This window comes from Aspergillus campestris (assembly GCF_002847485.1).
Source record: "Aspergillus campestris IBT 28561 chromosome Unknown P168scaffold_1, whole genome shotgun sequence".
Taxonomy (NCBI): domain Eukaryota; kingdom Fungi; phylum Ascomycota; class Eurotiomycetes; order Eurotiales; family Aspergillaceae; genus Aspergillus; species Aspergillus campestris.
Genome location: NW_020194336.1, coordinates 1,225,986 through 1,244,763, shown reverse-complemented (window position 1 = coordinate 1,244,763; position 18,778 = coordinate 1,225,986). Strand labels below are relative to the sequence as shown.

At 51.2% G+C, this 18,778-nt stretch overlaps 9 protein-coding genes across 9 annotated transcripts; 5 read left to right on the top strand and 4 right to left on the bottom strand.

Annotated features, from left to right (window-relative positions):
* Nucleotides 1-106: 106 nt before the first annotated feature.
* P168DRAFT_246407 (Methylmalonate-semialdehyde dehydrogenase) lies at nt 107-2,197 on the bottom strand. Its single transcript, XM_024834044.1, has 7 exons — nt 2,064-2,197; nt 1,826-1,996; nt 1,579-1,743; nt 690-1,488; nt 525-626; nt 410-460; nt 107-343 (listed from the first exon to the last, which is right to left on the bottom strand). The coding sequence occupies exons 1-7, from the start codon at nt 2,100-2,102 to the stop codon at nt 267-269; spliced, it is 1,404 nt and encodes a 467-aa protein (XP_024696717.1). The 5' UTR covers nt 2,103-2,197; the 3' UTR covers nt 107-266.
* An 898-nt stretch (nt 2,198-3,095) lies between these two features.
* P168DRAFT_323308 (uracil-regulated protein 1) lies at nt 3,096-4,775 on the bottom strand. The gene is made up of 4 exons (XM_024840675.1): nt 4,643-4,775; nt 3,628-4,584; nt 3,428-3,572; nt 3,096-3,365 (listed from the first exon to the last, which is right to left on the bottom strand). The coding sequence occupies exons 1-4, from the start codon at nt 4,712-4,714 to the stop codon at nt 3,223-3,225; spliced, it is 1,317 nt and encodes a 438-aa protein (XP_024696716.1). The 5' UTR covers nt 4,715-4,775; the 3' UTR covers nt 3,096-3,222.
* Nucleotides 4,776-5,064: 289 nt separating this feature from the next.
* On the top strand, nt 5,065-6,739 carry P168DRAFT_323307 (CoA-acylating methylmalonate-semialdehyde dehydrogenase; the record flags this gene model as incomplete). Its single annotated transcript, XM_024840674.1, has 2 exons — nt 5,065-5,618; nt 5,685-6,739. Exons 1-2 carry the CDS (start codon nt 5,093-5,095, stop codon nt 6,737-6,739), a joined length of 1,581 nt encoding a protein of 526 aa, XP_024696715.1. The 5' UTR covers nt 5,065-5,092.
* Nucleotides 6,740-7,637: 898 nt separating this feature from the next.
* On the top strand, nt 7,638-8,689 carry P168DRAFT_229955 (ribose-phosphate diphosphokinase; the record flags this gene model as incomplete). Its single annotated transcript, XM_024833211.1, has 4 exons — nt 7,638-7,925; nt 7,981-8,055; nt 8,135-8,229; nt 8,293-8,689. Coding segments are annotated over 4 exons (855 nt in total), but the record flags the coding sequence as incomplete, so codon positions are not given.
* A 553-nt stretch (nt 8,690-9,242) lies between these two features.
* P168DRAFT_323305 (uracil phosphoribosyltransferase) lies at nt 9,243-10,473 on the top strand. Its single transcript, XM_024840673.1, has 5 exons — nt 9,243-9,485; nt 9,567-9,714; nt 9,799-9,899; nt 9,972-10,176; nt 10,241-10,473. Exons 1-5 carry the CDS (start codon nt 9,284-9,286, stop codon nt 10,302-10,304), a joined length of 720 nt encoding a protein of 239 aa, XP_024696713.1. The 5' UTR covers nt 9,243-9,283; the 3' UTR covers nt 10,305-10,473.
* Nucleotides 10,474-10,892: 419 nt separating this feature from the next.
* Nucleotides 10,893-12,361, bottom strand: P168DRAFT_228807 (URC4/urg3 family protein; the record flags this gene model as incomplete). Its single annotated transcript, XM_024833154.1, has 4 exons — nt 10,893-11,533; nt 11,596-11,782; nt 11,848-12,159; nt 12,209-12,361. The coding sequence occupies 4 exons, from the start codon at nt 12,359-12,361 to the stop codon at nt 10,893-10,895; spliced, it is 1,293 nt and encodes a 430-aa protein (XP_024696712.1).
* A 365-nt stretch (nt 12,362-12,726) lies between these two features.
* P168DRAFT_308235 (uracil phosphoribosyltransferase) lies at nt 12,727-13,511 on the top strand. The gene is made up of 2 exons (XM_024839177.1): nt 12,727-13,181; nt 13,246-13,511. The coding sequence occupies exons 1-2, from the start codon at nt 12,769-12,771 to the stop codon at nt 13,439-13,441; spliced, it is 609 nt and encodes a 202-aa protein (XP_024696711.1). The 5' UTR covers nt 12,727-12,768; the 3' UTR covers nt 13,442-13,511.
* A 672-nt stretch (nt 13,512-14,183) lies between these two features.
* On the top strand, nt 14,184-14,717 carry P168DRAFT_314241 (uncharacterized protein; the record flags this gene model as incomplete). The annotated part of the gene is made up of 1 exon (XM_024839760.1): nt 14,184-14,717. The coding sequence occupies one exon, from the start codon at nt 14,184-14,186 to the stop codon at nt 14,715-14,717; it is 534 nt and encodes a 177-aa protein (XP_024696710.1).
* Nucleotides 14,718-15,371: 654 nt separating this feature from the next.
* On the bottom strand, nt 15,372-18,675 carry P168DRAFT_300875 (HET domain-containing protein; the record flags this gene model as incomplete). The annotated part of the gene is made up of 8 exons (XM_024838477.1): nt 15,372-16,590; nt 16,662-17,436; nt 17,495-18,018; nt 18,055-18,091; nt 18,223-18,256; nt 18,322-18,331; nt 18,560-18,581; nt 18,640-18,675. 8 exons carry the CDS (start codon nt 18,673-18,675, stop codon nt 15,410-15,412), a joined length of 2,619 nt encoding a protein of 872 aa, XP_024696709.1. The 3' UTR covers nt 15,372-15,409.
* Nucleotides 18,676-18,778: the final 103 nt, after the last annotated feature.

Sequence of the window (18,778 nt, the reverse complement as noted above, 5' to 3'; positions counted from 1 at the left end):
GTACATGTAGGTAGGTGGGTAGAGAGGTAGCAACATGTGTGGCTGGCATTATAACCATAGTGGCAGTCCTTAGGCCCGTTTATACACCTAGACCTCCAAGGTTCTACTTAGTACCTACTTACACTGGTTCAACACCCGACACACAGCTAGTAGTGCAGTACGATAGGCTTGACAACAGCAGTAAGTTCAGTCAATCATAAACATCATTATTCATTTCCCCTAAACCTCAACTCCATCCCCAATAACACCCAAAAGAAAAAAACGAACTACTGATCCCACCGCGCCGACACCGTCTTAACAGTCGTGAAAAACGGCCAGTAGGTCTTGCCAGGGGCGTGTCGGTCTTTGCACGTCAGTCAGATCAAGTAGCCTTGCGGTTGTCGCTGAATACAACAGGGTCTTTTCTTACCTCCTAGGAATGAGTCTTTGTTGCTGGTTCGTACGGCTGGTCCGTACGGTGCTGTGTTGATTAATCGATCAGTTAGTGTCTGTGCTTCAATTGATAATGACGGTTTGAGACTCACCTATCAATGGAATGTTGATCCCAATCTGACCGACATTGACTCTCCGCTGGAACGTCTTTGCTTGTTTCCCACTGGTGGTGAATATCGAGCAGCCATTTCCGTCTTCATCAATCAATCAGCACCAGTCCAGTCAGCCAGCACAGATAGGTAGAGAGGGATACATACACCTATTCTGATTAATCAAATCAATAGCCTCATCCAGCGTATCAACCTGCATGCAGATCAAGACAGGCCCAAAAATCTCCATCTGATAACATTCCATATAAGTCTCCACCCCCATAAGAATAGTCGGGCCCACAAAGTTCCCCTCCGGATACCGCGGAACAGACACATCCCTCCCATCCAGCAGGACCATCGCGCCCTCGTCAACAGCGCGGTCAATAACGCCCACGACGCGCTCCTTTGCGGCACGGTTAATCAGCGGCCCCAGCTTCGTGTCCTCGTCTCCACCCATCCCGACTACCATCGACTGCGCGAGGTCCACTAGCTTGGGGATCCACTCGCGCGTGCCTCCTACGAAGATCGCCACGCTGAGCGCCATGCAGCGCTGGCCGGTTGCGCCGAAGGCGCTGCCTGCTATCGCGTAGAGGGTGGGCATCATGCTCGCGTCATCGAGGACGACGCCGTGGTTCTTGCCGCCGCATTCGGCCTGGATGCGCTTTCCGGCTGTGCGGGCGAGATCGTGGACTTCGCGTGCTGCTGTTTCGGATCCGACGAAGCTGATGGCTTGGACTGAGGGGTTGGGGACGAGGGTGCGGACGGTGGTGCGGTCGCCGTGCAGGATGTTGAAGATTCCGGGGGGGAAGCCTGTGCGGATGACTGCGTCGGCGAGGAGGGTGGAGAGGGAGGGCGCTTTTTCGGAGGGTTTCAGGATTACGGTGTTGCCGGTTATGAGGGCGTAGGGGAGGGACCAGAGGGGGATCATGAAGGGGTAGCTGAAGGGGGCGATGGTTACGCAGACGCCCTGGGTTGGTTAGTTTTTCTGTCTTTGTGCGTATGTATGTATGTATGTGGGTATACATGTGGGTATGGGGGTGTATGTGTAAGTGCGTACCACCGGCTCGTAGAATGTTTGCAAAATGGTAGGGTCTGACCCCAGATACATGCCTGCCATTTCGGTCCCGATTGAGCACGCAGCGTGGATGCAGTCTAGGCCGCGAAAGACTTCGGTGTTAGCGTCTGCGAGGGTCTTTCCAACCTCGCGACAGAGACAAGCAACCTGTCACCACCAACCAATCAATATTAGTGTACCCCTGAGGTAGCATTAAATAACAAAAAAAGAGATAGAGAAAAAGTCATACAATGTCAGGAGTCATCTCCCTAAGCACATCAATCCAATCAAGCAGGTACTCCCTGCGAGATTGAAAACCCCGCGCAGCCCATGCGTCCTGGGCCGTCTCAGCTGCATGAACAGCCGTCTGGATCTCGTCATGCGTGCTGCTAGGTACTCGGGAGAGGAGACGCTGTGTGCCCTTAAGACAGACACTCTCTCGTCAGCGATTGGGCGGCAGCCTTTGGTGCAGATGAGTCAATGCTCACTGGGTCTAAAATGCTTGTCCAGTGTTTTGATCTCGACATTACTCGCTGATTGTTGATGAAGAGGTGGGTCACTGTTGGGCGGGACTCCGTTGCTGATATCGACACCGACCCTGTCCCAGACCCCGGGGTACTCGTATTACTACTCCCCGGACTGCCATTACTGCCCGACTCAGAGAGGGTAAAAGTCGGACTGCACTGCGACACAGGCGATTGCTGAAAGTCCTGTAGCGGCGAAGACGAAATCACACCAGGCGTGGCGATATCGATCTCTCCAGCCCCATGGCTAGTAACGCCTGACAATTCATTGTCATTGCCGCCCAGATAAGCCACCTGGGGGAAAGGGGTGAAACGGACGCGGCGGGAGACCCGAGCGGCGGGGGGCATTTTATCTTTTCCTTTCTTGATTGTCGAGATAATAATGCTGATTGAGCTGGGTAGGATTGATCGATTAGGGTCTAGATAGTGGGTGGATGGGGACACGCTATGGTGGTGATAAGATTAAGACTGGGTTGTGTTTTCCCCGCACTGTTCGGCTTATCTTCCTGCAAGGGGGCCGGCTATGGGATGCGCTAAGCCGTGTTGATGGTCGTGCATATAGTCTAGAGTAGTATTGTCGGTTTGAATTGCGGTGTAAGTTGATAATATCAAGGACAGGAAATTGATTAATGTCTGTGGAAAATCATGTCTGCGTTTAGCTGTCCAGTTGATTAGATGGTTGGGGCATCACGGCGCAAACATTGGCTGATTCACAGCGTTCAATGGACTGATTGATCATAGACCACTATTCTCTATTCTCTCTCCCTACCTCTACTTTTCTCCTTGAACTTTATAACTTATTTCTTTCCCTACTAATTCGATGATTTAACTAAACATGCATCATGAGTGCAAGCTCGAGGTAGAAGCGGAGAAGAAAAGACAGCCGCTTATCGATACCATCTCTACTTCTAGGGTTATAGCGATAAGATAGTCCAACTGATAAGAACTATCCCTGGTAGAAGAACACGTACATAATTTATAGGAAAAGTTGTTATACTTGATAGTTTATTGATATTGATATTCTAAGTTTCAATTTCAGTAAGACCGGGTCAGGCCAAGCTCATAACCCTGTCATCACATACTTCGCTCCAAAAACAACACCCTATCCATCAGCATTAAACTATTAGTGCGGCACATCCTCCCAGCTCTGCCACCCCCGGCCCTCAATCTGCGCCAGTTCCTCCGTCGTGTACTTCTTGCCTGTGGTGAAATATCCTGCGTTGATCTTGGCGTCGATCTCCACGCGCGAGTCTTCCGGGATCATATCTGCTTTTGTCAGTGACGGATCCATATAACTAGAACAAGTGATAAAGTAGAAGAGAGCGTACCGTCTGGAATGGGAATCCGCTCGAGAATCGGAATTCCCTGCTCCACGATCGCGTCGTGCTTCATGTTCGACATGGAAAGCATGCGGTCGATCTTTTTGATGCCCAGCCACTGCAGAATATCCGGCATGAGGGCTTGGAAGCGCATCTGTGGAAGTTAGCAGCCACTCTTTAAGGATATTAACTGGAAATAGGTCACTCACGTCTCGTACACCCGCAATGTTCTCTGTCCGCGCAAAGTACTTATCCGCCGTGTCGCCTCCCCGCTTGCGCGCATTGTAAACCAGGTACTTGACAACCTCGCCGAGAGCGCGACCCTCCTTACGGAAGTAGATGACCACGCCCGAGCCGCCGTTCTGGGCCTCCTTGATAGCCTCCTCAATACCAAAAGCAAGGTACGGTCTGCAGGTGCAGATATCAGATTGGAACACGTCGGAGCCGTTGCACTCGTCGTGGATGCGGAGGGCTAGCTTAACGTCGGGGTTGGAGACGTTCTCGGGCGGGCCGAAGATGTACACCGTGAGTCCGCCAATGGGCGGCAGGAAGACCTTGATGTCCGGGCGGGTGATCAGTTCGGGGAAACTGCCACCGCACTGCTCGAAGAGTGTCCGTCGCAGGGTGGACTCGTCGACGCCGAAACGCTCAGCCACGCCGGGCAGATACCAGACTGGCTCGACGGCGGCCTTGGTCACGCGGACGTCACCGGCCTTGTTGACGACGATGTCGCCGTCGACTGGGACCCGGCCGCTGCTGATGGACTCGCTGACTTCGGCGAGGCGCATGGTTGCGCGGGTTACGGCGATGGTGGGTCGGATGTCTAGGCCGTTGGAGAGGTGGTTCTTGAAGAGGCGGACTGTGTCGTGGCCGTAGGGATCCATGGCCACGATCTTGGTCGGGTCGCCCCAGGCCGGTTGGGCGGGGAAGTCGAACACCGGCTGTGTGTTTTCAAAACTGGGCGTGAAGTTGAGGGGAAGATCTCCGGAGGCGACGGCGAGGGCGTTGTAAACGGAGTAACTGCCGCCGTGGGCGCCGATGGCGTTGCGGCGTGTGATGGACTTGGTCGCCCGCGACACGAGTACCGGGCCTCGCTCCTGGGGGTCTGCGGCGCCCCATTTTAACGGGACGGGATCCACGACACTTTGGCCAGGGTATGTGGTGAGCTGGAGTGGGATTAGACGAGACTGTGCAAAGGGATTGAGCTCCAACTGGGACACATACGATAATGCGTTGACCCCGGGCACTGGCCGGGGCCCCGCTGCCTTCGGGGTTGGTGTTGTCTGGAACAGTCATGACTTAGGAAGGGAAGACAGGATAGTAAAAAAATAACACCCTGAGAGATACTGAAGGAAAAGACGATGGTCTCCCTTCATGTCCGTCCATTGGGAGGCTTTTGTATTCTTTCGACCTCGCATGGAATCGGTCGAGACTGGGAGATGGCCGATGATAAGAACTGATAAGCAGCCTGTCTTATCGGGCGCTTTATCTCGGCCCTTATCGCTGCCCTTATCTTGATTCCCTATCTGACCCCGCTCAATGGACGTTTCCCCACGGACCATTACAAAATGGACGACATCTGTAAACAAACATTTTTTCCTTGTTTATCACGGTCTACCTTCATCTTCCGTCTTTTCAGAAGATACAATCAAGAAAGAATAATTCCTACAAAAAATGGCCCAATCTGTGACTCCACAAGACGCTCTGGGGACGACATCGACGGTGTTCCCCCGATCCCACGAGCGCATAGCCAACCCCAAAGACACCCCCTATTTCATCGACAATGAATTCCGCCTGTCCAGCGCCGGCGAAAAGATTGATGTGCACGATCCCGCCACCAACAACCTCGTCACTCGCGTTCCGCAGATGACCCGCGACGAGCTGACAGAAGCGGTCGCCAGCGCCCAGCGCGCATTCCCCGCATGGCAGCGCACCTCGGCTATTGCCCGCCAGCAGATCATGTTCCGGTACGTGGCCTTGATTCGGGAGAATTGGGACCGTCTGGCGGCCATGATCACTCTGGAGCAGGGCAAGACGCTGGCGGACGCGAAGGGGGATGTCCTCCGTGGCCTGCAAGTGGCCGAGGCGGCGTGTGCGGGGCCCGAATACATGAAGGGCGAGGTGTTGGAGGTCGCCAGGGACATGGAGACGCGGACGTACCGTGAGGCTTTGGGAGTGGTTGCTGCCATCTGTCCGTTTAGTAAGTAGATTGCCTCCATGAGCCTTCTTAATTCTTTTTTCTCTGGGCATGAACTAACAGCTGCAGACTTCCCCGCTATGATTCCCTTATGGTGCATCCCCATCGCCACCATCACCGGCAACACGCTTGTACTGAAACCGTCCGAGCGGGACCCGGGCGCCGCCATGATCCTCGTGGAATTAGCCGCGCAGGCAGGCTTCCCCAAGGGCGTGATCAACGTCGTGCACGGAACCCACGACACGGTGAACTTCCTACTCGATGCACCCGAGATCAAGGCGATCAGCTTCGTCGGCAGCAACAAGGCGGGAGAATACATCTTTGCGCGGGGCTCCGCGAACGGGAAGCGCGTACAGGCCAATCTAGGCGCAAAGAACCACGCGCTGGTCATGCCCGACTGCGACAAGGACTCGACATTGGATGCCATCATCAGTGCTGCTTTTGGCGCTGCCGGACAGCGTTGCATGGCCCTGTCTGTAGCCCTGTTTGCTGGAGAAACGAAACACTGGCTGCCCGAACTCGTCGAGCGTGCCAAAGCGCTCCGCGTGGACGGCGGCTTCGAAGATGGCGCGGACCTAGGCCCGGTGGTGACGCCGCAGAGCAAGGCGCGTATTGAGACACTGATTGCCAGTGCCGAGGCCGAAAAAGCCACCATCCTCCTGGATGGCCGCGGGTATAAGCCCAAGTCCTATCCCGATGGCAACTGGGTGGGCCCGACGGTCATCACCGACGTGCGTCCCTCGATGCAATGCTACCGCGAAGAGGTATTCGGGCCGGTGCTGGTTTGCCTGAATGTGGATTCCCTGGACGAGGGGATTGATTTGATCAACCAGAATGAGTACGGGAATGGCACGGCGGTGTTCACGTCCTCCGGGGCGGTGGCAGAGCGATTCCGCAAGAACATCGAGGCCGGGCAGGTTGGAATCAACGTTCCGATCCCGGTCCCCCTGCCTATGTTTTCCTTCACTGGTAACAAGAGGAGTGTTGCAGGAGGTGGTGCTAGTACTTTCTACGGACGCCCGGGCGTCAACTTCTATACCCAGCTGAAGACGGTCACGTCTAAGTGGGCGAGCAGAGATGCTCCTGCTGCGAAGACGGGATTGGCCATGCCTACGAATCAGTAGATGGACAATCGTGTACGGTCAGGCTTTATAGAATATCAATAAGAAAATATACGTTCTCTCCTTCACAAATCACCGTTCATCATGTATACATAGACTGAATCCAGCTACATACTAGTATGCACTTTGTTCCAATTCTATATCAACGCTATGCTACAAATAATGCCATGTTTCTAGGCTGATAGTAAATCATTCGTCCCGTATATGTCAGCATACTGATTACGTCTTCAGATACTACCTAGATCTAAGCACCTACCTCTTCCAGATACTTGAGTAATGATCACCATTGTAATTGGCCGTGTTAAGGGCACTCACGAGCGGACATATCAGCCAAGCAGACTACCTAGCTATTCACCAAAGAATCCGGGGATAACCGCCGAAGCACCGATTACGTACAAGCCTTTAAGCAATTGGATGACTAGACCGATCTTGTCCAGGATGCTCGCACTATCCCGACCGGCCAACATCTCCCAAGACATTAGTTAGCCGAAAGAATGCGGGGAAAGCATCCAGCCCTGATAAGATCTTATCAGACTTATCACTGCGTTATCAACATCTGATACGAGATATCGCGTTATCGAGAAACCTCCCACTCCCAATCCACCATGGAAAAGTACTATGGTCCTTATAACCCCTGTTCTGTAAAGCAAGGGCGAGAAATGGGAGCTGCAAACCCCTGCAGCTTATCTCAATCGCGTCAATGACAATGGGCCTGTGTCTTTTATCTGGTATGTCCTCAGGCTTTGGCGTAGTATCCATGTCCTTAAACTGACGCCGCGAAGGAAGCAGCCACGGCGAGCTGGCAAGCCAAGTGAGCATCAGGTAACTCAAGACAACCCTAGACCAAACGCTCCAATCTAATGGATGGCTCAGAATCGGATACCCCGTCGGCTCCGACGGCCTAGTCACCACGCGGTTCTCCAACGGCGAAACGTTCGTCTCCATCGGTGCCTCAGTCCGCAATGCCGATGTGTTCATTCTCCAGACGGCGTCGGAGCCTGTCAATGACCGACTGATGGAGCTGCTGATTGCCATCAACGCTTGCAAGATTGCGTCCGCGAAGCGAGTCACGGCTGTCATCCCGTGTTTCCCGTACTCGCGACAGGATAAGAAAGATCGCAGTCGCGGACCGATTACCGCGAAGCTTGTGGCTAATATGTTGGAGAGTGCGGGCTGCAACCATGTTATTGTACGCTTCTGTCCGTTGATAAAACACTGTTTTCTTGGTTGACTGTGATTGTTAGACTATGGATCTCCACGCCTCCCAGATTCAGGGCTTCTTCAACATCCCAGTTGATAAGTATGATTCCCTAGCCCTGGTAAAGTGAAGCTAACATTACTTTCCAGTGTGAGAATCAGCCCTATACTCGGATCTACTCCTTCTGACCATAGCTGAAGCTCTTTGCCGAAAAAAGCATGATCGAGCACATCCAGCACAACTATGGCACCGACAGCCTGGTTGTCGTTTCTCCCGATGCAGGTGGCGCAAAGCGGTACGAACCCACCCATCCTCCATCTCAGTCTATCTTCTAGTCTAACCACTACCCTGATAATAGAGCAGCCACAATCGCCGACCGACTCCACGTCGACCTCGCCATCATCCACAAAGAGCGCAAGGTAGCGAACCAGGTAAGCCGGATGATCCTGGTAGGCAACGTGGCTGGTAAGACGGCAGTGCTGGTCGACGACATCGCCGACACCTGCGGCACGCTGGCGCTGGCAGCCAGCATCCTCAAGGAGCAGGGCGCTGAGAAGTGCATTGCTATCGTGACGCATGGTTTTCTGAGCGGGCCGTCGGTCAAGGTCATCGAGAACAGTCAGCTGGACCGACTGGTTGTGTCTAACACTTTGCCTCTGCCGGAGCATGCGCGGTCTTGTAGTAAGATATACCAGATGGATGTGAGTCCAACGCTGGCGGAGGCTGTGCGGCGGACGCATAATGGGGAGTCGTAAGTTTCTTTCTTTTTCTTGTTTTCAGCGGAGGTGATGGTGAAGTGCTAATGTGGGCAGGATATCGATGTTATTTGCTTGAGTTTGTATTGAACTATGTGGAAAGGGATCTATTATACTATATTGTAGCTTTTGGAGGAAGCTTCATTAATGTGACTGCTATGGATGGAACAGTGTATCTAGCAGAAATACTTGAGTTAATACAATCAAATAACAAAATCAATCCAATGATAACTCATATCATAACCAATTACCAGTGGAACCTTGGGAGAAAGAGTCTACAGTACACAATTATTCAGGTTTCTAGTGGTATGTCTGTTCCAACCACACATACTAATCCAGACTGATATTAACTGACATCAGTACTCCGCAGTCCCAACTCAATGCACTATCAAAAGCCCTTATCTCTTATCTCTTATCTCCACCCCTCAAGATAAGATAGATAGACGATCATCATCGTTCGCGCGGGGATACAGCTGAATTACAGCTGATCAATGAGACAGATATCAGCATACACCAACCATAGACACCACAATGCCTCATAAAACCACATCCACGCACTCCCAATCCATCCAGAAATAAGAAAAAGTCTCCACAATGACCATCTCCCACACCAGCACCACCCCCAACGACAATCAGACCCACCACAGCCATGCCGGCTCTTCCTCCGCACGAACCTTCCTCCTCCCTCAACGGGGTCATCTCCTCAGCCTGATGAGCATCCTGCGTGACGCCAGTACCACCAGAGCTACCTTCTCGAGCACCACCGAGCGGATCGCCGATCAGCTAATCAGCGCAGGTACTGCCCTTTCCAGCTCACATACCTACCTACCTACCTGGGTAGTGTACTATATAGGTCTATATCTCTAAAACAATCCAGCGCTTGATCTCCTACCTGTGGAGGAACTCGCCGTGACGAGCCCGACGGGATCGACATACTACGGTGCTCGCCAGACCCAGCCGCTTACCTCTGTGAGCATTCTCCGTGCGGGGGCTAGTCTCGATAATGCCGTGCGCAGGGCCTATACGTATGTCTCCCTCTTCAATCCCTCCCACCTTCGTGTCTCCTATCAAAAAGAAAAAAGATAGTAACTAACATATGGTAAAAACAGCGGCCCCCTAACCTTCGGCACAATCCTCATCCAGCGCGATGAGACGACCACCCTCCCCGCCCTCCTATACTCCAAACTCCCCCCGCAGATCCCCTCAAACGGTAGCTCTCCCCATCTTTCCATCCAGAATGCCCCAACAAGAGTATCTCAAGCTAGTACTGACTGCTTCAAAGCCGTTCTAATCCTCGAGCCAATGCTCGCAACAGGCGGATCCGCCTGCTGCGCAATCGACGTCCTGAAGGACGCTGGCGTCCCCGAAGAGAACATCATCTTCGTGAATATCCTCTCCGCTCGCTACGGCTTAGACAGGTTGCTTTCAACTTATCCGGGTCTGCGAGTGGTCACAGCTGCTATTGATGAGGCGCTTACTGCGAGGAAGTGAGTTTACCATTGTTGACTATTTTGGATATGTGAGTTGTTTTGCTGACTCGTTGCCTCGTAGGGAGATTGATCCTGGACTGGGAGACTTTGGGGATCGGTTTTATGGGACGGGGAGCAAGTTTTGAGACTTCGAAGCTTCCTGTGGTTCTTTATGAATTAGTATTCTGTTTTGTTTCAATGGTACTGTGAGGTCAAGGCTTTGCGGACAGGGTTTGAATAGGGATGTCTATGGCTCTGGAATGCACATTTTGACGACACTTGGTATATAGTTTGCATGTATATGGTTTTGTGCATTGTGTGATTTTAGTTGAGGTGTGTCTATCCTGTTTATCTATTGATATCCAGTTTGCGTTGAAATTCTAGAACCGGATGCGGATCTTGCTAGCACGTCTTGTCTTATCCATCCGACCAAAACCACCAATTGGCGAGTGGTAGGGTCTTGCTATCTGATGGATATAACGTTGTATTTGTATGTGATACTGTATATAATATCTTGATAGCGCATAGATTACCTTATTTGGAGACGAGTTAGTGTGGGAATTTAATATTCCAAAGGTTGTCATGCAGACTCTAGATGTATGTATTTTCTTGATACATAGCATGTTTACCCGTAGAAAGATGCCATGACCTAAGTAAGATATGGAAGTCTCCCGAATAAAGCCCACAAGAAACCACCATTTTCCATCATATAATCTCCCCACCACCAAATAAAATCAAAACAACGTCCCATCCCCCTGTATGATAAACGGACCCGACCGTGTCTCAGGCCTCAACTTAGCAGCCTGCTCCCTCCCCCCCTTCCAGCTCCCCGCCTCCAACATCTGCGCCAGACTAAGCCGCACCCCCTTCTGAGCAAGACGCTCCGCAACAAGCTTATGCAACTCATCTAACAGCGCCACCGTCATAGCGCGCCACTCAACAATTACATCGCTGCTAGCCCCAAACGCAGGGATATCCTGTCCGGACGCCTCACGACCGCGTCGGAGGTCCTCGTCTTTCAGCGTGAGGACGCCTAGGTCTATGAACAGCCCGCCGTTGCGGTACTCGGGTAGACCCGTGCCTTGGTCGTCGTTTGCCCAGTGTAGGTCTAAGACGCGCACGAACGGCACGGTCAGCGAGTAGGCGAGCCACTGTGTTAGTTTGTGGAAGGGCTGGATGTGCTGTGTGTTGTTGGGGGTGTCTTCGTTGGCGTTCAGGCGGGCCAAAGTCTGCAGGGGCCAGGCGTCGCCGAGGGGTGTCCCTGCGATGTGGGTGCGGTCTTTGGGCCATGCGGGGAGGAGTAGGTCTTGCAGTGTTGTCCAGAGGGTGGTGAAGTCTAGGGACTCGGATTCTTTCTTCTGCGAGAGCATGTAGTCTATGTAGGAAGAGGTGGATGTTAGTGGTGGTGGTAATGACTGGGTGTGAGGGCTGACACACCAACGAGCTGACCAGGGCGTCCGTCCGGGCCAAAGACTTTGGGCATGCGGAGGAGCGATTGCCCGATGTTGTTGAGGAGGTTCACGCGCGACTGGTCTCCCACCATGGGGTTATTGCTGTCAATCTGGAAGTGCGTCTGGAAGACGCTACTATCCAGAGCGGCGAGGGCATGTCCTAAGATATCGGCCTCAGTCAGCCAATTTCTTTCCACCAATTTACTCCGGTGTTAAGAAACATACCATCAACGCAGACACCCCCGCCCGTCTGGCTCGACAGCGCACCCGAAGTGAACATGTACAAGGAAGCAACAGCAATACCCTCGCTCCGACCAATAGCATGTCCCGTATCAGGCTCCGTGAAGCGCCAGACGTCACCGGCGCCCGCGTCCACCAGCACGGAAAAGAAGAAGAGATCAACCAGGCGGCGCGCAATCTCACGCTTATCGCACCCGTCTAGCTCCCACTGCTTGGTGAGACGATCAATGCGCGGGACGCCTCCGATGTCGAAGTGCTGCCATCGTCCGTGAGGAGGGATTTGATCGTATCTGTCTGGGCCATAGTCCCGCTACGGGTGGTCAGCTTGTGTGGTAGGGCAGTGTTGAGGCTGGACCTACCGTAATGATATCAGCAACGTATTCCGCTGTCGAGGCCATGCGCGTTGGGTGATAGTCAAAGTGGGACAGGTCTCCACTCTGCGCTGCTCCGAGGACTTGGTGGGCCCTGTCGCGGACGGCCTGGAGGCTTTTCAGATACTGGATATCGGTCATGTTGGTTCCTACTGTATGGATGCTTTGAACGCTCTGTGTCCAAATCGACCTCCATTATGAACCCTATATAAGCAACAGCTCTCTTCCCTAAAGACGACACAGCGATGGATCAGGCCGAGCTGGGTCGGCCGATGACGCTGTTCGGCCCCTCGCGGCGAACGGCAACGGCGAACCCACATCTCCATCTCACCGATAACGTCCGATAAGATATGATAAGGGTTTATCATCGAGTCCCTCGATCCGATAGTATGCGCCCTTATCTTATCGCCCTGCAGTCAGGTCTTATCTGGATAGTATAGCATCACATCCCATATAATCCCCATCATCCCAACCCCAAGACTACCTACCAATATCATTCCCGTATCCATTTTCCTCTTTTCCTTCCTACCCATTGATTCACAACCAAAATGACGCTCCCCCAAAACATCACCCAAATCGCAGACCCCAAAGCGTCGCAGCTCCTCACAGAGCTCCGCAATCTCTCCCTCCCCCCACCCACAGTCCGCCGTCTTATCAACGAGCTCACCAGCGCACTCGCAAAACACATTCCTCCCCCACCCACCAACGACCCCATCGCCGTGATCGTCGTTCTCCGATCGGGTCTCTCCATGGTCGACTCTTTCATCTCCAGCCTCCCGTCCTCTGTCGCCGACACCGCCGTTATCCACCACCTGGGCCTCTTCCGCGAGAAACACACCCTCGGCCCTGTCGAGTACTATAACAAGTTGCCGAAGAAGAGCCCTGCCATTACGCGCGCTTACATCCTTGACCCGCTGGTTGCGACGGGCGGTACTGCTACGGCTGCTATTGATATTATGAAGTACGTTTACCCTTACATAAGATCATGAGTATAGCAGAACGGCAACTAACAAGGTTGTCTACAGAGACTGGGGCGTCGAACACGTCACGCTGTTTTCGCTGCTGGGCAGCGATCCCGGCTTGCGCGCAGTGGCAAGCGCCTGGCCGGAGGGGACGGAGGTGGTGGTCGGTGCGGTAGACAAGGAGGTCGATGGGAAAGGGTTTGTGAAGCCTGGTTTGGGAGATATTGGGGATAGGCTGTATGGAACGGCACAGGAGTAGTCGAACCATCTTTATAGTAGTATATTCGTTTTGTTCAATGTTATCTGTAGCGTGGCTACCCTATATCACTATACCAATGCTACGGCTCTCTTTCTATCTTTCTGGCGCTATGCAATCTCGACAAGGCTGAGACACATCTGATGATCGACAACTCGGAAAAAAGATCTGTGCCGCTGTCTGGGAACGTCTACTAGCTGTTATCCTCGAAGAAATGGCATTATTGGCTTCGAGAAGGCCCAGGAAGGTTGTATGAACTTAGGGGGCATATCCAGCATGACAATACTCAGCCTACCCCGTAATCAGGATTAATATGTAATTACATTAATATATTCTTTTAGACTAAAAATCTCACAGGGACAAGTCTTGGAGATCCTAAGTATATAAATCTTCAAGTTACTTGATATATACTTATATCTACTGCCTAGACCCCTGAATATCTTGATCTTCGACTATTCCTTCTTGTACGTAGATGTGGCTCGGATATAGACAAGCCGCCCCCAACAACTATAAGAACTAAAATGGATCCGTTTTTTTCCTAATAAGCACTAAGCTTAATCAAAATCAAAACAGTGATTGCATCGACACTATATAAAGAGCGATACCGTGATAATAATCCCGACCAGAGCACAACAGCAAACTATCATTATCTTCCAATTCTCCCATCCAACAACGACCAAAATAACCGTTCAACACACATACACACGACCCGCTATCAAGCCATCTACCTCCCCACCCAACCACAATGCACCCCAAAGCCACCCTATCCCTTCTTCCCCTCCTGCCGCTCGTGTCGGCCATGTGCCCAGGCTACAACTGGGGCTTCTTCAACATCGGCAGTGGCAAGTGGGCCATAATAGATAGTCCCTGCCACGACTACGTGCAGCTCTCCTGCGATAACCCGTGCGACTGCTATGACGTCTTGGGCTGCTCTCCCACCGGCTCCGTCAACAAGGTCAAAGTCAACGACCTGTGGTACAACTGCCGCGAGGAGCCCAACAAGGGCGCCTGTCCTACTAGCGCTTCTTTCGGCGGCCGCGTTCCGGAAAGCTGCTGCCGCAATGACGGCAAACGCAACTTCGAAGAGGGCCGCATCAGCAAGCGGCACGCGGAGGCTATCGAGAACACCAATGGGATTCTTGAACGTCATGAACGGGAATTCGGACATGCTGAGAAGCGAGGCCATGACTTGACGAAGCTTCGACGCCGCCAGCTCAGTGAGGTTGATTACTATATGAAGAGGGAGGAGGAGGCTGCTGCTGCTTTGGATGATGAGTAGACTATCTTGCTACTCTTTCTTCAGAGCAGCTCGCTCTTGACTTGACGGTCTGGGCATGGGGTGATCAAGTGGTGATTGTATATAGGTTCTAGCTGCCATTTGTGAATGATCATGTCTTCTTTTGTTGGGATTCCTGGGTGATTGGTTTCGATTTCATGAAATATGATGTCAAATTTTGTCTTTATTTATCATCGGTCCCATGTATTGTTCCTAAACAAACACACGGTTATGAAAAAAAAAAAGGTTGCGGATAGTTACAACTTGCAAAACATGAAGAATCTGCGTGGGAAAGAAAATCCGCAAGTCTATGACATGCATGTTGACCCAATGCACCTGTCTCATCTCGCCATACATGGGCTTCGTTACGGGATTGAATGGGCACTCCTATAACTCTATAACTAATACCAGTTACTCCGTATTCGGCGGTGATGGTGAATTACTGTATCCGGTATGGTGTTCCTTAGGGAAAGTGCTTTGCTGCTGCTGGCATCGTGGTCTGTGGTATAAAGATAAGTCTTCTCGCTCTGACTCAATGGAGATATATGTATTGTAACTATGGTTAAAATCCTGTACTAGTGGGAACGCAATCGGCCGAACTTGCTAGAAGAAGATTCGTCTCAGCCAGCTGTCCAGTCGAACCTGGTAAGCCATACGCGGTATATCACAAGAAAATGTATGCCTGATGTTGACCTTCATCTCCTGTGTTGCTGATTCAGTGTAGGGTTCGCTGCCAGATGCTGCGAGAGAACTTCTCTCATTCGATACCCATATACTCCAGTGCTCTCGGCTGCTGCCTTGACCACCCTTTCAGAGATTGGCAGGCTTGCTTCTAGGTGTCGACAGAGGATCTTCATGATTGCATATCCATTATGCCCAGTATTCTTAGCAGCGTCTTGAACAACTTCTTCAGAGACCGGTAGTTCGGTGCCTCGGTGTTGAATTAAAAGCATTAGTATCTCATGCCCGTTTCCGACATTCCCTGCAGCTGCTTTCACTACCTGTTCAGAAGCCAGCAAGCTCACTCTTTCACGTCGAAATAAAAGCTCCATGATTCTGTATCCGCAGGAACCGGTGTTTCCTGCTGCTGTTTTGACTACCTCTTCAGATATCGGCAGGCTCTGCCCCAGGTGTTGTAAGAGATGTTCGATGATTTCAGCCCCAACTCCGTAATAGCCTCTGTTTCCTGCAGCTGCCTTGACAACCTCCTCAGAGATCGGTAGACCTGTCGGTCGCTGTTGGTGAAAAAGATTCATGATCTTAACACCATTACTATAATCTCCCTCGTTTCCTGCCGCTGTCTTTACCACTTCTTCGGTGAGAAGTAGGCTCGTTTCTCGGTGTTGACAAAGAAGCTCCACGATTTCATACCCACAAGGCCCAGTATTTCCCGCCGCTGCCTTAACCACGCCTTCGGAGATAGGTAGGCTCGTTCCTCGATGTTGATAAAGAAGTTTGATGATTTCATATCCACAGGGCCCGGTATTTCCCGCCGCTGCCTTAACCACACCTTCGGAGATAGGTAGGCTTGTTCCTCGATGTTGACAAAGAAGCTTCTTCATGATCTCATAACCACAAGGTCCCGTGTTCCCTGCTGCTGACTTGACCACTCCTTGTGGGATCGGTAAACTTGGACCATGGTGTTGGAATAGCAGTTCCATGATCGTATATGCATCGGATTCATGATGTGCTGCTGCACTTTTGACCAATCCTTCCGTGATTGCAATACTTGCTCCACTCTGACAAAGTAACCGCTCTATCGCCTGAGGTCTGGAGACTCCTGACTTTAACATTGCTCTGACAATCTCCTCCATAATAACTGCCATATCGGCTAACCGCCTTTCGCCCTCCTGAGGTGTTTCTTGGAGTTCTGGCACTCTAATGTTGAGTTCTGTTGAATTTTGGGGATCATCCAAGCTCCCGGCACCGTTCGGGGATATTTCCCACAAGAGAAGAATATCGTAGCTGGGGGATCCCCCGAATCAATCTTTTGAGCTGATCTTGGATTCAAGTCTTTGCTCTTGTTGTTCTGCTGAGGCAATGCGGTTGTTGTGACCAGTATAAAATAGTCCCTGCATAGTCTGATAATATTCGGACATGAGGCGCCGTCCAGAAGACAAATCAGATCACCTTCTTGAATTGATGCTGCAGAAGCCGGCAGTGTCCACTCGTTGCCCCATATAGACTGATAATGCCGCGACTGGGTATTATCAGTATAGAGGATCTGAATGAACTGATGGCCGTACTCATGAATGACCTCGTGGACAGAGTCAATCCGAGCTAAGACCCATCCCTTACCCTTGATCATGGCCTCGTCCCTGTCAGGCCAAGTCTCCACGGAACAGTTTCTTGGAAATATATATGAAGCAGTCTGTCTATAAACCTCAGTCCATGGGAGGTTATAGTTTGGTTTCAGAGAGGGCGTGTTAGGATCATCGGAACTAAGCCCCAGTAAAGCATACACCTTGTCATGCTTGTTGGTAGCTTGATGAGAATGATACATATCAATCAATTGACCTAGACAGATGGCACCGCGTGAGTTAACCTCATATTTTGAGCGAAATATCGCCCCTCTCATGAGACGAACGACTGGGTAAATCACGCGTTGTAAACGGGTAGGAAGCTCCAATTGGCCAATGCCTTCACAGAATGTGTGTCCATTGATCGGGACAGAGCCACACATAACAGTGATACACCGTGCAACGCCGACTTCTTGGAGCACCTATGTATTTTTTTTGGCGATGAGTAAGAGCTATACAAATTGCAAAGCATTCTCTTACCCAAGTACGGCGGAACCAAGCATGCTGTAGCAAATCTAAGCATGCAGCATGGTGCGCTCCCATATTTGTGGCATCTGTGGGTACGCCCTTTCGAACCTGATCTTCTGAGATACGGCGAATATACTCCAGCCCTCCATCGCGTGGTTGTGTAGCCTCTCCAAGCCAGACAATGACGCAGCTTGCCTGGGCATATATCATCCGCATAAGTGGAATCTGCCGACTTTTCTCATCTGCGTCTTCTTGGTTGATACTCAACGCGTCGATCCACAATATTCTATCGAGTTGGGAGTCTCGAAGGTACGATAGCGCCGCATGAAGACTTCCTGTAACAAGGTAAGGAGAGCCGTCCAATATGACTGATTCAGACCTGACACCACTTCCCCAGACGTAGGACAGGGCCTCGTAGAGGTGGTTGCCTCTGCGCTTGCACTCCCTGGCCAGGGTATAATTGAACAGCGAGCACTTAATTGGGGTGTCGTTGTCCTCATCCGGCAACAGGCGGATCATACGAGTTACAGTCGGCTCTGGTGGGAGTATTGGATATGTAAATGAAGACATACTTGAGTGAGTGGTACGTGCTAACTGGGAAAGCAGACGCTGGTACAACAAATAAAGCACAGAACTTCAGTGAGGTGACATAATAAAGCAGCTTTTTACCACAGTCAGTTCGGTTGATGCGGGGAAATCATTGTTTCATTATATATCACGGTATCTATTCAGAAACGTACGTATCCCCTATTTTGGGTATGATACTCAGCAGTACTGTTTGAGACATATATAGTTTAGGTCTGTTCAGTCCCATGGTCTAAAGATATTTAGGTAACAACTTAGCTAGATCTGTTTAGCTCAAAGTAAGAGTTATCAAGAATCATAGTATATTAGATGATCGATGAGATGCTTTAGATTAAACATCTTATGAGAGACCAGCTGAGATATACTCTCCTACCACACTACCACAGTGGGCAAACTAACAAGCTAAGTATGGTTCGCTGGGAGACCTAAGGGCCAAGGCATCACCGGCCAGGGGCGAAAGAGCGCGGTTTTTTCACCCCAAATATCACACACCATCGTGTCCAGTTACTCCGTACTATATGGAGTATAGTATGTTCCGGCCTAACGCAAGGTTTAGGGTTTCTTGATCTTACTGGTAAAGAGGTAAAGAGAGCATTATGGATAAACATATAGGTACACTACATCAAAATACCAACTGATATAATAAAGCAAACGACTGCAACAACGCAGCCTCCACCAATTTTTTATACTTTTGTGTTTTAGGTTTCTCTT